This window comes from Hyperolius riggenbachi, chromosome 7 (assembly GCF_040937935.1).
Source record: "Hyperolius riggenbachi isolate aHypRig1 chromosome 7, aHypRig1.pri, whole genome shotgun sequence".
Taxonomy (NCBI): domain Eukaryota; kingdom Metazoa; phylum Chordata; class Amphibia; order Anura; family Hyperoliidae; genus Hyperolius; species Hyperolius riggenbachi.
Window position 1 is genome coordinate 29333531 of NC_090652.1, and position 17303 is coordinate 29350833.

General features: G+C 42.4%; 1 protein-coding gene across 1 annotated transcript in view; it reads right to left on the reverse strand.

Annotated features, from left to right (window-relative positions):
* PRRT2 (proline rich transmembrane protein 2) overlaps positions 1-17303 on the reverse strand; it is a 60025-nt gene extending 42722 nt beyond the window's left edge. The window contains exons 1-2 of the mRNA XM_068243804.1: positions 17119-17303; positions 9058-9582 (exon numbers count right to left, since the gene is read on the reverse strand). Coding sequence (XP_068099905.1) covers positions 9058-9480 — 423 coding nt within the window. The 5' untranslated portion in view covers positions 9481-9582; positions 17119-17303. The remainder of the gene's footprint in view (positions 1-9057; positions 9583-17118) is intronic.

Sequence of the window (17303 nt, forward strand, 5' to 3'; positions counted from 1 at the left end):
CAATGATACTGCCAGAATCTCTCTGATGACCTGACTGCTTCTTCCCAGCTGTGTGTGCCGCTAAGGGGAAGCCTGGGGATGCCTCTGATTGATTGCAGGAAACCTGGTGATGTCATAACCTGGCATGCTCTCAGATTTACATATGTATCAGCCAGATCGTACATTTTTGGAGTTGTTGTTTTGTTAAAGGACCACTTCAGCAAAAAAATAAAAAGTATGCAGTCAAAATCGGACAGCAGTTGCTAAGTCTAACTGCCATTAGGGAGGCTGGCTAAGGCTCAACACACACCATACAATCTTGGTTGTTCAATCTTACCACTTTCATGTAGTATAGGAGCTTATCCAATCAATCTTTCAAGGTATTTTCAATCTGTTGGCCCTTATATTACATAGATTTGGTAAATCTGTACAACCAAGATTGTATGGTGTGTGTTGAGCTTAAGGCCTGGTGCACACCAGAGGAGTTTTTCTGAGCGTTTTGAGTTTTTAAATCTGCTGCTAATGTTATCCTATGTGTCTGTGCACTCTGGAGCAATGAGGTTTTGTAAAAAAAACCATAGCATTACATTGGGAAGAGCTTTTAGAGGTTTCAAAAGCTCTTCCCAATGTAATGCTATGGGGTTTTTTACAAAACCTCATTGCTCCAGTGTGCACAGACACATAGGATAACATTAGCAGCAGATTTAAAAATTCAAAACGCACAGAAAAACTTCTCTGGTGTGCACCAGGCCTAACTGTTATCTTCCTATTTAGGCAATTGGCAACTGCTGTTTAGGAAATGCTTTTGGAAACAAAGAAAGCCCTGTGAATCCCCCATGAGATGATGGACTAGTCCAAAATCGGGTATGATTTTGGATTTTACTTGCTTACTTTTTTGGTCCTTTAAAGATGGTGAACCAGAACTCCGAGGAGTGTGTAAGGGACTCAGAGAGGTATCTAGAGGGGTACAGACATGGCTCGTTCCATGGGTGCCATAGCTCTATGGGCGCCATGCTTGCCCCTGTGCTGCACCCCATGCCTGCCTCTATGCCTGCCACTCAGACCCCAGATCAGATTAATCCTGTTATCTGGGGAATATTGCTACTTAATGTATGTATGTAGGGCGCATTTGGCTTAGGGCTCGTTTCCACTATCGCGAATCCGCATGCGTCCAACGTATGCGAATTCGCACATGTAATGCAAGTGGATGGGCCTGTTTCCACTGTAGCGTTGTTGAGGTGCGTTTTTTTCAGCGGTGAAAAAACACACAAAAGAGCCGCAGAATTCGCCTGCAAGTGGAATGCATGCGAATCGCATGCAATGTATTTAATAGGGAAATCGCATGCGTTTATGTAAATTCACACAGGCAGTGACATGGTTAAAATCGCATACACCCTCACCTATGAGAATTCGCATGCGAATTTGCGGCAAAAACGCATGGGGAATCGCATCCGCATGCGATTTCATCAGCGGTGGAATCCAGGCGATTCCGCACCGCAATACTAGAAACGAGCCCTTACCGTTACAGAGGAAAAAAGAAAAAATATTTTCAAAAAAGTAACGTCAGTAATATCCCAAGCCCCAAAACACAGACAATCATAAAGTACGCGAGAAAGGGTGCTGTTTTAACCTCCTTGGCGGTAATCCCGAACTGAGTTCGGGGGTAAGCCGCCGCGGAGGATTTCTCAGGTCCTGGTGGGCCGATTTGCATCATTTTTTTTTGTTACACGCAGCTAGCACTTTGTGTTAAATAAATGTATTTATTTAACACAAAGTCCAGTTAGGCTGAAGTGGTTAAAGGATACCCGAAGTGACTTGTGACATGATGAGATAGACATGTGTATGTACAGTGCCTAACACACAAATAACTATGCTGTGTTCCTTTTTTTCTTTCTCTGCCTGAAAGAGTTAAATATCAGGTAGGTAAGAGGCTGACTCAGTCCTGACTCAGACAGGAAGTGACTACAGTGTGACCCTCACTGATAAGAAATTCCAACTATAAAACACTTTCCTAGCAGAAAATGGCTTCTGAGAGCAAGAAAAAGATAACAAGGGGAATTTCTTATCAGTGAGGGTCATACTGTAGTTACTTCCTGTCTGAGTCAGGACTGAGTCAGCCACTTACATACCTGATATTTAACTCTTTCAGGCAGAGAAAGAAAAAAGGAACACAGCATAGTTATTTGTGTGCTAGGCACTGTACATACCCATGACTATCATGTCACGTCACTTCGGGTATCCTTTAAGCATAGGAAAGTGGAAAATCGCTTGGAAAGGCCTTAGATGAGAGTGATTTTCCAAGCGTTTTTGTTACAGAAGCTGTTCAGTTACAGCTCTACTGTAACAAAAAAATAAAATATGCTACACCAAAACGCTTCAAACATCGCTAGGCTTGTGTAGAAAATCGCTCTGCACATGCCAAGAATAGCGCTGAAAAAACACTACGCGTTTGCGGATATGCTATCGGTTTTTGGTGTGCACTGGACCTATAAGACAAGCTATTTATGATTATTCAGGTTGGAGTGAGCACTGAGATGTCCCACAATGCATCACTGCTGAATATGCAATCATCCCTTTGTTGTCCCTGTAAGCTAAACACACCTCCAGAGCCGCTGAAATGCAATGATGTGTCAGCTTGTTAATTGTACAGAGCCATAATAATCCAACATGCATACAGACTGTTTCGGATTGGTTGATCCTTATCAGTGCATGGCATGGATTAATAGGGCTCTATGGGGTAGGACTTGAAGCGCCAAGAGTTACCGAGTACCCAGCAAGCTCATGGCGAAGCAGAACTCCTAGGAGTGAGTACAGGGCTGTAAGAGACCAAAAAGCCTCCTTACTAAAATGCTACGCAAAACAAACGTTTGCCTTCTCCAAACTGGACAATCGCAAATGCCTTCTGTTTTAAAAAGGCAAACTTCTGGCACATTTACTGTGTGGAGGCACCAGCCAGGGGTCTGACGGTCGCTGGAAAATCGAATAGGGTTACCGCCACGCACAAGCCCTTGTGACTGAGATTTTCCAGCATGCACGATTGAACGCTTCAATCCATCTCTACCAGATTCGATCATTATGATTGAATTGGCCAGATATCGAATAATGCAGAAAATTAGTAATGTACAGGTAAGATCGTCCCCGACTTACGAACGCTCGACTTACGAAACAACCCCTTATACGAACGGCATGGATTCTGTGGGAGCAAGTAAAAAAAAATCTCAAATTGGACTTTTAGTTTTTGAGAAAATCGATTTAAAAAAAACTCAAAGAAAAAATGGCTTTAAAACGTGTGTGAGCAGCTACAGGTGGCACAGAGGAGGGGGACAGTGGAGGCACAGGGGGGGATTTGAGGAGGTACAGGGGATAGAGATGGCACAGTCAGTGTTCCAAACTTAAAGAGGAACTCCAGTGAAAATAATGTAGTAAAAAAAGTGCTTCATTTTTTACCATAATTATGTATAAATGATTTAGTCAGTGTTTGCTCATTGTAAAATCTTTCCTCTCCCAGATTCACATTCTGACATTTATTACATGGTGACATTGTTACTGTGGGCAGGTTATTTAGCTGTTTCTAGCTGCTCTGTCTGTTACAGATAGCTAATAACAGCTATTTCCTGTCTCTGAACATTGTTACATTGTGGCAGTTTGCCAGCAGTACCGCGGTATTCAGAGCCTCTTGTGGGAGGGGTTTCAGCACAAAATCAGTCACACAGCGCCCCCTGATGGTCTGTTTGTGAAAATCATTGTCTTTCTCATGTAAAATGGGGTATCAGCTACTGATTGGGAAAAAGTTCAATTCTTGGTTGGAGTTTCTCTTTAAAGAGACTCTGTAACAAAAAAAAGTTCCCCTGGGGGGTACTCACCTCGGGAGGGGGAAGCCGCAGGGTCCCAATGAGGCTTTCCCCCCCCCCCTCCCCTGTAGCTGCAGGCAGTCCAGCGCTGGCTCCCCCGAAGTCTCCGGCAATCCTCCCTCGACAAGCCTAACAAGCTACATGTATTTACCTTCCCTGGCTCCAGCGGGGGCGCTGTTGCAGCTCTCAGCACGGAGATAGGTGGAAATAGCTGATCTCCGTCGGGTCCGCTCTACTATGCAGGTGCAGGAGACTGGCGCCTGCTCAGTAGAGCGGACCAACAGCGATCGGCTATTTCCGCCTATCTCCAAGCGGAGAGCGGATACTGCGTCTGTGCTGGACCTGGGAAGGTAAGTATTTACATCCCCGCCGTTCCGGGAGCTTTTTTGCCGCCGCCGTGGGACCGAGGAGGACGTGGGAAGCCTCGATAGGATCCGGAGGCTTCCCCCACCCGAGGTGAGTACCTTCCAGGGGGGATTTTTTGTGTTACAGGTTTTTTTTAAGAACAGATTCAGGTTAAGAACGAACCTACAGTCTCTATCTTGTTCCTTAACCGGGGACTACCTGTATTGAGATGGATTGAGATGTAATGGGGCCCTAGGCAAGGTAATAGATGTGGGGCCCCCTTGTGGTCCTCTTGGTAAGCTGAAGTGAGAGAAAGGTCAGAGAAGGTGGCAGGTGAGCCCCTTGACACCCAACTGGGCCCCAAGCACCTGCCTAGGTTGCCTAGTGGATGATCCTGCCACTATTAGAGCTTTTTTCCCCGCGCAATCCTATAATTACAGGGATAATTACAGGGATCTTTGCTCTGCTTTACGGCACCCAGGACGCTTGACACACCCTTGCAGGCACACCTATTGACCTGAGGAAGCGACATTGACAATGAAACGCGTTGTCCAGTGTGCATAATAAAAAGTTGATACTTTGAATCTGAATGTCTTTCCTGTAAGGTAGGAACACTGTTTTTTTTCTACCTGAGCTCATAGGTATACTTTAAAGGCAGTTTGTGTCTCTACGGGCTCCTCCTACCTCCACCAAACCATTAGAGTTTGGTTTGAACGCAAACATCTGAAATTGCTTTCTGGTTGTCCTATGATTGTAGAGCTGCTGCAGGTAGAAGATAAAGAGATGGCCTGGTGGTGAGTGGAGTTTCTCTTCTTCCCTGTTTTACTAGGCAACTGCAGTTGCTTAGCTACAGTGATCACCAGGTTACGCAGCAGTCATTCATGCTGTTTGTGGATGTACACTGCACCAGGGAAAGTAGTGCTGATTGGAATCTGCTAATTAGCATTATGCAAAATTTTGCATACATCTTAGCAATTATGGTCATACGTCACTACGATTTGGACATTCAATGGATTTCGTGTAATTAATCCGTAATTTTATGTAATTTTAACGTCATTTCGTGACGACTTTAGCAGTTGATAGCAAAGACCCCACACATGCTTTTGTCACCCAAATTGCTATATATGTTAAGGAGAAGGAGAACAGTGAGAATAAGTCAAAAACTTTGTAGTTTTTGAGAAAATTGATTATAAAAATGCAAAGTAAAAAATTGGTTTTTAGATTGTCATTTCTCTGAGTTAAAAAAAAACATTTTTCCTTTGCATTTTTAAAACTGATTTTCTCAAAAACTACAAAATCTTTTTGAAAAATTATTCAATATTTTTTTTTTTTTTTACTTGTACCCACTATTCTCCTTAACCACTTGAGGACCGCAGTGTTTAACCCCCCTTAAGACCAGCCTATTTATTACTTAATTGGCCACTGCAGCTTTAAGGCCAAGCTGCAGGGCCGCACAACACAGCACACGAGTGATTCCCCCTCCCCCCTTTTCCCCCCACCAACAGAGCACTCTGTTGGTGGGGTCTGATCGCCCCCCCAGTTGTTTATTTTTTAAAAAATATTTATCTCCTTATTGTTCTATAATTTTTTTACTATTTTTTTTCTTTGTATCCCAAACCCCTCCCTCCCCCCAGCCGGCCAATCACAGCGATCGGCTGTCATAGGCTACTGCCTATGAGAGCCGATCGCTCTCATGACCCCCAGGGAGACAGCCGTGTCACACGGCTGTCCCCAGTACAGCGCTGCTGCTGATCGCAGCGCTGTACTAAGTGTAAAGACGGCGGTTTCGCCATCTTACAGTCTCACGAGACTGAAGGTGGGGCAGAGATCCGCCCCTCAGGCAGGAGATGCGCGCGCAGCCTGCGCACGATCTCCTGCAGTAGCCGGCCCCAGGACCTGACGCCAATTGGCGTTAGGCGGTCCTGTGGCTGCCGCCGCATTCACGCCCATTGGTCGTCGTCAGGTAAAAGAGCTATCAGGCAAATCGTCCAAAAAAAAGCTTTACTCACCTGGGACTTTCTCCAGCCCGTAGCAGCCGACTGTCCCACGCCAACCGCTCCGCTCTGCACCACCGTCCCGGTCTCTGTGCTCGGTGCAGAAGCCGACCCCGAGGTCATCCGCACTGCGCCTGCGCGAACCGCCGCTGTCAATGAAGCCCACGTTGTACGCGGCTTACTGCTAGAAGCTAAGTCGCGATCCAGGAAGTACTCCTGTTCCGTTTGCCGCAGTTTACAATTCAGCCCCAGACAATGAGGGAATCCTGTAAGGATTCAGCACTGCAGGCAAAGTAACCTTTTAGATTGGTTGGTGAGTCCACACACAGTACAACTTTGATTGTTTGTACAATCAATACAATCTGCGATCTCATATAGAGATCGGGTTTCTGCCACCAATCCAATATGCAAATCTAACTCTAGCTAGTCCTGTAAGGAACAAGGGTTATTTCAACAACCTTTCTAGAGATAGCAAAATATAACAAAATATCAATAAAACAGTTATGGTAATGTTATCTTAGGAAACGCGGAACTCTTTGCCAAGCTATTCAGAACAAACCATTTTTTTTAAATCATTTATTTTATAGAAAAATAATGCATAATATGATTATAGAAAATGAACAGATTGAAATGGTTTATAAAATAATGGGAATAAAAGTGAAAATCACTTTATGGTGTCTGAAGCAGTCTGCAGAATTACCTTGTCCATTGAAATTGTAAGTCCAAAACAGAAGGTATAATTGTCCAATTATGGAAAGCTCAGATCCTTGATGGAATATGGATATTGGCAAAGGAAGGAATCTGACAGCCTGTGTCCAGCAGTTTTAACTCTTTCTCTGCTGGAGGGTGGAGATGGTAACAAGAGATGATTCCCCTAGCAATCTGACCTTTGGCTGAGGTCCGGCCCCTTGCCTTAGGGAGAGAGTTTGACATTTTCTCAAATTATGCCATAACTCTGTGGCTATCTGTCATATGTTATAAAAAAACAACATTTTGGACTCTGTCATCATGCGCTTAACCTGTAGATATCAAACATGCTTGTCTTACCGGCCTTACCAGGGGATTGATATCTCAGGCTGTGGAGTAGCTAGATGCATCATTCACTTATTCACATATGTATTGATCTTGGCATATTATTTCCTGCAAATTGCGAAATGTTTCGCCCATGCGATTTCTGAATATTCATCCAACTATGGCACCATGTGGAATTATATATATCAAAGTTAAATTAAGGGACACAGGCTCTCGACTTCTAAAGGACAGGCCTGGCAAATGTCTCTTTGACATTTATAGTTTTACGACGGGTCTTCTTTCTGACTTAGCTGTTAGTGTGCCTTTGGAATAGGAACAAGGAATGTGAAGTGATCCTGTTTTAGGGTTGATTTCTCTCTCTAGGGAAAAATAAACAACCATTTCCCCCCAGAGCAGAGGCCTGGGCTGAAATAAACACTGTTTGATTTTTTTTAAAGAGTAACTGTCAGGCTGCAGAAGCTAATTTAAACCTCTATTCTCCTGTGTTAAACAGTTTAGAAGGAAGCCAAAAAGGCAATACTGTAGTTAAAAATCTCTCTTACATTTGATGTGTGCTTATCAGCAAAGCTGTTAGACCCAAGCTCTTAAGAGGACGCAAGCCGCATACCATACTGCAAAGCATTCTGGGGCCCTCCCCTCGGCTGCTAATGAGAAGTTACAGGATCAAGTTTCAGCAGTTTGTAACTCAGTCCAGAGCACAGCACTGATAAATCTCCGGGCAGAGTACACTGCAGGAGTCCGCTATTGTTCCTAGCCACATGGCTAATTAATATTCACTGCACACTAGTGTTATTCAGTACAAGCTTTTCTGTGATCAGAAAGCAGGCAGGACATGACGACACATTTGGCTTCATAGGAGACAGACAAACATGGAACGTGCCATGAGCTGTCAGGAGCATCATTCTCTGCATATACTATATACAAATTCTGTGAAATCCAAACGTGGACAGTGAAATGCGTATGTAATGTAAGTACAGCCAGTATTTAGCTACTGATATATGTTTATTTTCTCTGAGACCTTATACCTAACAGCTCCTCTTTAAGCAAAGCTACAAAGCTAAAGTGAAACTCCTAGCCATGCTTTGTTTGCTCGATTTTGTGGGATTGCACCGGTGGCACAGGCAAATCCGTGACAGTAATTACCACTGTAAATATTTTTGTTTTAATTTGGCACCTAATTCACAACGGTATGTATCGTTTACACTTATATTGGTTTCACCCGGCGCCCATTTTTCCTTGTGCCCCTATTTCGTGCCTGCTTATTTTTCTGGAATCTTTGCGTGCTTCACTTGACCAGACGAACCCCAACCTTATCCTTTTATCTTTGAAGCTTCCTCATAAGTAAAAAAATACAGGAAAGCACAACATTTCGGTCAGAGAACTAGATCACGAGTTCATTGTTCTATCTGTAGCAAATAATCGAAAATAAATATACCACTATATTAAATTATATACATAGGAAGGTAAACTAAAAATCTAAAATCCAAGAAAGACTTTGCTTTCCTTAGACTGTAACAAAATGGACACAAGGGAGATGTCTGAACTAATGAACACATGACAAGCCTGACCAAACAGATGGATATGAGGTCTTTTTAAAAAAAAATGGATGAATTGGTAGTTCATTGACAATTGAAAATGTAGAAGATCTATGGTAAAACTGGCACATGAGGTTCACAGTAGAAATAGACTTGCAGGAGATATATGACCGAAATGGACAACAAAATGGATAAATGTGAGTACTTCATAAATTATAACATGAGATGTCTATGAGTAATCAATACATATTGGTAAACATTTGAGAAGTATATTACGGGTGGATACATAGAGGTCTTCACCAAAATTAATTTCCAACTTACCATTATGGAATACACGAAGCCGACGATGTTCACTGGCCACATGGGGCAGAAGCATGAGAGGATAGCAATGAACAGATAGTCCTTTGGCTTTTCCGCCTCTAGATGGCTTGCCGTGGCGGTAGACCCTTGCCGACACAGGCTTGGCCTTGGGGAGTTAGATGCAGCTTGGGCTAGCCGTCCCTCTGAGCCGGTCAGGCTGGGAGCCCGAGGTCCTCCATTAACAGCTGGCTGAGCCTTCAGGTCATTAAGAGAGGAGGCTTTGGATTGGATGGTGACTGTTGGCTCCACCTCTGAGGTGGTGGTCTCCTGCGCAGGTTCTGGCTCTTCTACCACCACCACGGTGGTAGAGCAGACAGGCTCTGTGGCTTCTGCAGCAGTCTGCCCCTCAGGTGGAGGTCCTGTGTCGGCAGGTGGTGTAGCCATGGGTATGGGCGCCAGTGGTAAAGCTTGGAGAAGAAGGGGGCAGAAGCAAGTGGGCAGTCAAGCCCAGCAGAGAAACGTCAAGAAGGAAAGCAAGAGATGACTCTGCCATGGAGGAAGAAACAAGAGAATTATAAACAACACATTTAGGATCATGCAACAGTTATTAATTAGAACATTTCTGAAAATTCCGCTTAATTGTTTCCAGGCAGCAGGAGATATTAGTTCCAGAAGACCAGTTCTGGCAATAATTCTGCTGTGATTCCACATCCCAGAACTAATGTAACGCCTCTGTCATTACAAATGAATCACATCATCGTCATCCAGTTCACTCACCAATACCATACACTTCTATTATTGTCACTGTCGGTGGCATAAAAAACTTATGTTTACACCCGCTTGCAGGCCCGGATTTACATCACAGGAGCCTATAGGCACAGATGTCCTGGCACCTTAGATTTCGCCCTCCATGAACTTACAAAACCCCCACCAAACTGCACCGCAATTGTACTGGCCGGCCCAGCTGTCACTTCTTACTTCACTTGCCCATCATAGGGCGAAACAGGTGCCTCTTAGTATTAGGTAGCTTGAGGAACCTCAGTATTAAGTTGCTAGAGGTGCCCCTGATTGAAAGGAGATATTGTCAGTGGAATGCAGAGAGCAGGGTGAGTAGCCTCTCATTTACATTCTCTTCAGGACTCAGCAGAGGGAAGGAGGGAGACGGTTGGGGAGGGGAGTGAGCCGCCCCTCCAACATCAGGCGCCTAGAGGCACGTGCCTACAGTGCCTTATGGTAAATCCGGCCCTGCCCCCTTGTGGGCCCATCTTCTTGGGTTATATAATAAAGTGGCCGCCATGGTGAATCACCCCCTCCCCCAAAAAAGAAAAGAAATTGGGGCCATGAGCTACAGGTGTTCCTCCCCCAGGTCACTGTACCGTCTTCCATTCCACTAGATTCCCCCTTCCCGTTATACCATATAATCTCCTCCTACTACTGTCACAAGATAAAGCTCCTCTCAATGCCCTCTCCCACTACTTTGCATAACTCCTCCCATACCTTCTTCTTAAAGTGTACCTGAGGCAATATGTGACATAATGTGTATGTACAGTATAAAACATATTTACAACCAGGCTGTTTTATTTTGCTGCCTGAAAGAGTTAATTTCTAGGCATGGAAGTGACAGCTTTTTCTTGTCAGGAATATAGTAGACATCACTGATAAGCAAATTACAGCCATAAAAGATTTCCTGGTAGAATACAACTGCTGAGAGCAGAGGGAGATAAAAAAAAATACATGAACTATTGACCTTTTTCTAACTCTGGGACACTTGATAGGCTTTCGCCGATTAGAGACAGTAAAACATTCAACCTACTTTGTAAATGTTTAAATATAGAAGAAAACCCGGGGATACTTGAAAAAACAGTAATTTTTAGGAGTAGGAGAATAAATAGTTTATCCCATCAGTTCATTTTCACCTTGGGTTCACTTTAACCTCATATAACTCACCTAACATCACATAACTCCTCCCATATCGCCTACTACTACATCACAAAACTTCTCCTCTTACCTCATAGAACTCCTCCTTCTCCTATCACATGACAAAGCTCCTCCCAGTTCCCATACTTTCTTCTAATATTTTACCACAGTGTTTCTCAACTTTTTTCTGCTTCTCAAGTACATTTGGCACATATTAATGATTTATTTGTAGCACGCCTAACGTTGTATTAATAATTTTCAAGCATGCTCTTCCACTTCAGATCAGTGGACCTGAACTCAGAACTCCTCTCTGCTCTAAAATATACACAACATCATAATAACCTTTAAACAAAAAAAAATTTCTTTGTTACAGCTGAAACTAATCCTAAAATAAATCGGCACAGTTTCCACTTCCTGATTCATGGAAGCAGACATATTGTTTACAGCTTGTGCTTTCAAATAAGCTTATCTGCCATCTCTACCATGGCAGTCATGTGACACAGGGGAGAGATCAGATTACAACTAGTGATTAGACACAAATGAGGGGGAATTACACAGACTAAACTCTTTAAACACATACAGGGTGCATTTCTGTTATGTTTTCCTTGTGTCCTGTGCAAGAGTTCAGGTCCACTTTAACCACTTAAAGAGACTCTGAAGCGAGAATAAAACTCGCTTTTTCCCTTACATTCAGCAGGGGCATGTTTGCTCCTGCTAAAACGCCACTATCCCACGGCAGAACGGGGGTCCTTTACCCCCCAAATCCCCCCTGCAAAATCCACAACCAACTTGGTCGTAGATTTTGCTGCTCATGGAGGCAGAGCTTTGAGCTGTAGCTCTGCCCCATGTGTGTCTATCTGTGGCGGATCTCTGCCTCTCCCCACCCCTCTCAGTGAAGGAAGACTGAGAGGGGCGGGGGAGAGGCGGCGATCAGCGCTGATAGACGCGCTGAGAGGCAGGGCTGCGGCCGTTAGCCCTGCCTCAAGCAGGAAGTGCTTCCCACACAGCACGGAGGGGATTTGGGGGGCAAAGGACCCCCGTTCTGCCGTGGGATAGCGGCGTTTTAGCAGGGGCAAACATGCCCCCGCTGAATATAAGGGGAAAAGCGAGTTTTATTCTCGCTTCAGACTCTCTTTAAGCCAATCTGGATTGATATATTTGTCCAAAAATCGCCACTCAAAGGCAACCTGGATGAATATATCCGTCCAGCAGTGTTGCTGCCGTTGCGCACGCGTGACGGCGTGCAGGTGGCTCGTTTCCCCACCACTATTACAGGGTATTGATTGTGGAAGAGGAACGAGTGTTGCCGAGGCAAATGATTCCCTGTGAATGAATCAAGATACCTCCACTTAGGAGGCATCTTGATTCATGAATCGAACTGTAAAAAAAAGATCTCGCACTCCCTGGTATCTTCCAGGAGAGTGCTTAGTGCCACCTAGTGGCCAAAAAGTAAAATTAAAGTAGAAATGGAAAAAAAAAACAATACACACTAAATAAAAACTGATTGACTCCCCACCCTGCCCATTAACTAAAAAAAGTTTTTAAAAAAATTAAATAAAAAAAAATTACAGTTTAAAAAAATACATAAATAGTTACTTTAGGGACTAAACGTTTTAATATGTATGTTGTGAAGGTATATTACTATATACCTTATTACCTTGAGCCTATATGGGCTTGTAATTAGTGATGGATGCAAAGCTGAAAAAATGCACCTTTATTCCTAAGTAAAATATTTGCGCCATACATTGTACTAAGGAAATATTTTGAACGTTGCAATAACCGGGACAAATGGGCAAATAAAATGTGTGGATTTTATTCACAGTAGAACGTTCTATTTTAAAACTATAATGGCCGAAAACTGAGAAATAATTATTTCTTTCCCTTTTTTTCTTATTATTCCTATTAAAATGCATTGAGAATAAAATAATTCTTAGCAAAATGTACCACCCAAAGAAAGCCTAATTGGTGGCAAAAAAAACAAGCTATAGATCATATAGGTGTGATAAGTAATGATAAAATTATTGCTGAATGAATGGAAGGATTGCTGACAGGGGAAAAATGCCTTCGTCCGGAAGATGAAAACACATGCGGGCTGAAGTGGTTGAGTCAGATACTTATTCAGTTTATTATTTGGTATAAGATTTATAATTTATTATTTCATAAAACAAAATTTGTTACACTTATCTGTATCAATCTCTTGTACTCGCTGAACCCACCAGAAACATGTGTTGGGAACCTAGGCTTAAAGTGGACCTGAATTCTAGCAAAAGACAGAAGGGAAACAGAGAGAAATCCACCCTGCATGTATTTAGAGAGTTTAGCCTGTCTAATCCCCCCTCATTTGTGCCTAATCACAACTTTAATTTGATATCTCAGCTATGTGTCAGCTGGCTGCCTTGGCAGAGCATCTAATTTGTATACACAGGATGTTAACCCTATGTCTGCTTCCATGAAAGCAAGAAGTAGACACACTGCAGACTTATTGCAGGATTTGTATCTGCTGTAACAAATAATTGTTGTTCTTTAAAGTTATTACGCTGTTGCTTGTCTTTTAGAGCAAAAAGAAAGTCCTGAGTTCAAGTTCGCTTTAACATAACTCCATCTATGCCACTGCCTATATCTTCACACAATTCCCAAACCTCCTACTGTACATGAAATAACTATTCCTTATACCACCTCCTACTAACTCCTCCTCATAAACTCCAACCACTTACGCACAAAGCTCCTCCCCAGTTTCCTCCTCATACCTCCTCCTATATCATATAACTCCTCCCCATACCTCCTCCTACTCATAACATCTCCTACATTATATAACACCACTCCATAACTCTGTACTATATGACATACATACATTCTCTATATGCCCTACTATAAAATCATATAGCTTCTCTGCATATTACATGCTGTTGCCTGAAATACTTCCATACCTCCTATTACTGTAAATAACATCTTCCCTTTCCTCCTCCCATCACCTCCCTGTAATTCCCCATTACATGATACAATTCCCCCTTTACCTTTTCCTGCTGCATAATTTTTTACCATACTTTGTCATCTAACGCCATTAAACTCCTCCCCATACCACCTTCTTGTATCTTAAATTACTCCTCCCCTTACCTCCTCCTGCTGCATCATATAACTCCTCCCCATGCCTACTTCTCCTACATATAACTCCTCCCCATACTACATCATATAACTCCTCCTTATACCACCTCCAACTACATCATATAACTCCTACCCTACCACCTTTTTTTTTATATAACTCCCTCCTTTACCTCCTTCTCCTACATCATATAACTCCTCCTTATACCACCTCCTACTACATTATATAAGTCCTCCCCATACTACCTTTTATTTGATATAACTCCTCCATTTAACTCCTCCGACTACATCATATAACTCCTCCTTATATCACCTTCAACTACATTAAATAACTCCTCCCTTTACCTCCTAATATTGCATCATATAACTTCTTTCCATACCTCCTCCTATTATCTTATATAATAACTCCCCTTACCTCCTCCTGCTACATCATATAACTCCTCCACTTACCTCCTCCTATTATCTTATATAACTCCTCCCTTTACCTCCTTATACTACACTATATCATATAACTACTCTGAATAATACATGTTTTTTTTTTTTTGTAACACTATTTAACAATTTTTTTTTTGGGGGGGGGGGCACTTTTGCCCATACATCATGGAGATGTCATATTCTAGGCAGAAGCTGATCTCAATCCGCCAGGTAATTGATAACATTTTTAATATTTCTTTTCAATTCAAGTGTTAAAATCATTTTAGTTTTCAAATCTGACTAATGTATCCCACAAATGTTAAACTTTTCCCCAATTATGAACAAAAAAAATGATTGGAAACTGAAAAAATGCTTGCTTTATAAATCAAGAAATTGACAATCTATGCTACACCAATCAATTTTCCTAAAAGATTATCAAAAAAAAAATCAGCCACTCCCCCAATTGATTATAGGTGGCCACACACGATAATAAAATGATCCAATTTTATGACAATTCAATGAAAACAATCAGTTGTACAGAACGATTGAATGTTTTGCTTGTTTGTTTGTTTGTTTTTCCTGTTAGAAATAATTGAAGATCGGGGCAGGGGGTTTTCTAGTTATTTTTTAGGGAAATTGAATAGTGTAGGGTTGATTATTGACCAAAGCAAATTTTTCATTTTATTTTTCATAATTGGTGGAAAATGGAACACATGTGTGATATATCAATTCAATGTTAAGATCAATCAGAAAAAAACTGATCATAATTCTTGAATTGAAAAAAAGTTGAAAATATTGTATGGTGTATAGCCACCTTTATATCGATAAAAATGGGCAATTCTATCAGATTTCTCACTCGAATAAAAAAAAAAGAAAAAAACTTTTTATTACTTTGTACAACCAATCATTTTTTTCGACTTGCCGTAAAATCTAATCTTTTTATTGTATCGTGTGTGGCCACCTTTGGCCAGAGGATGGCACATTGCACAACTGCAATCCTTCAGCTGGGTAAATCAGGCCCGCGTCCTATTATTCCCAGCAATTCATTTAATTAAACTTCTTCTATTCCCATGGGACTCATGCTATGGCAAATCTGATTTTTTTTTTATTTGCCTGGTTTCACATCAGATGTCCAAGGAAATTCATGATTTTTTTTTTTATTTCTTTTCTTAAACCTGATTGGACAGTGTAAAACAAATAAATAAAAGTGTTCTCCTTTTATGGCGTTTGGCTCAATAACTCTGCCTGCAAATTATTATGATTAATTAGTAAAGCACCAAATATTCTGTGGCGCTGATAACTCTCCCTAACAACCCACAGGCACATTCGCATCATTTGACAGCATGCATAGTAACAATTATCATCTGATCACAGATAGATAGATAGATAATAGAGAGATAGATAGATAGATAGAATTAGGCATAGTGCCTGTTCCTTTAAAAAAAAACCTATTCCTTATACCCAACACACATCATCATAATTCAATACGATACACACAAAAAAATGTAATCATATAAAAAAAAAAACATATATATATAAATCTTAAATAAATAGAGGAAAATAAAAAATTCAAAAAATGTCAAAAACAAAAACTGTAAAAACAGGAAGACAGACAGCAGGGCTGCACTGCATGCATACATGTGTTTATATCTATATATATATAATCATTATTATTATTTAGTATTTGCATGGCACCGACATCTTCTGCAGAGTATAAAGTCTTGAAATATTTATGCATATATATATATATATATATATATATATATATATATATATATATATATGTGTGTGTGTGTGTGTGTGTGTGTGTGTGTGTGTGTGTGTGTGTGTGTGTGTGTGTGTGTGTATTAACACACAAGGTATGCATGCAGTGCAGCCCTGCTGTCTGTCTACCTGTTTGTTTGCTTGTGCAGCATCACAGACAATGCATGTGGATCTTCCCAGCCTGCACTCAGCACAGTGTGAATACACAGCATTGTGGAGAGACACACAGACCGTAGGCAGCTCTCTGCAGAGCCCCTATTAGATGTGAATATAGATGAGATGGAGGGAGGGGTGGGGGGGACAGTAAAAATGAACATGCAGCAGGGAGAGGGTTTTAGCTGTCCACCTGGACCCCAGCATGAATGAGATGTTAACCTCTTGTGCGCTGCCTGTCCTGACACACACACCATAAGGAGCTCGCTCTCCCTCTCCCTGCACTTATGTTCCTCTTCGCTCGCTGCACCTTAGCGTGTTTTGATCAATGTGTGCGCAGCGTGTTTAGAATCTTGTGTAGTAAGCATAATATCTCCCTCGCCAGCCCTGCGCCTCCTTCTTGCTGCGCCCCGCCAGCGCCAATGGTACCTGAACCCTATTGCAATTTTTTAAAACCCTCATGTCACACCCTTCTGTTATCAGCACCCCTAAAAATGTTTTCCTGCACCCCATTTCTGTAGCATGCTGCCCCCATTCCTTGGTATCCCAGAACCCACCTGCCCCCTGCATAGCGCCTGTCCACCCATCACCACACATGATCTATGCACAGAGGATGCCGTAACCCTAACAGTGCGATCAATCACTTAACACCTATAGCGTAAAAAAATGCACAGACACAGCAACTGTGTAAAAAAGCAGCACCGCTCCCGCCACACCTAGAGAAGAGCATCTCACCTCCTCTCTCTCCTCCTGTCCTCTCTCCTGCGGTCTTCTGGGGTTAGTTAGGCGAAGGTGGGAGAGACACAGCGCACTGATCCCCACAGGCCAGCCCTAGAGGGGTTCGTCACCCACCCACCCCCCAGCACAATGCAAGCAGCGTGTGTCTGGCTGTGAGAATACAGTGTCTGAGTCTCTCCTTC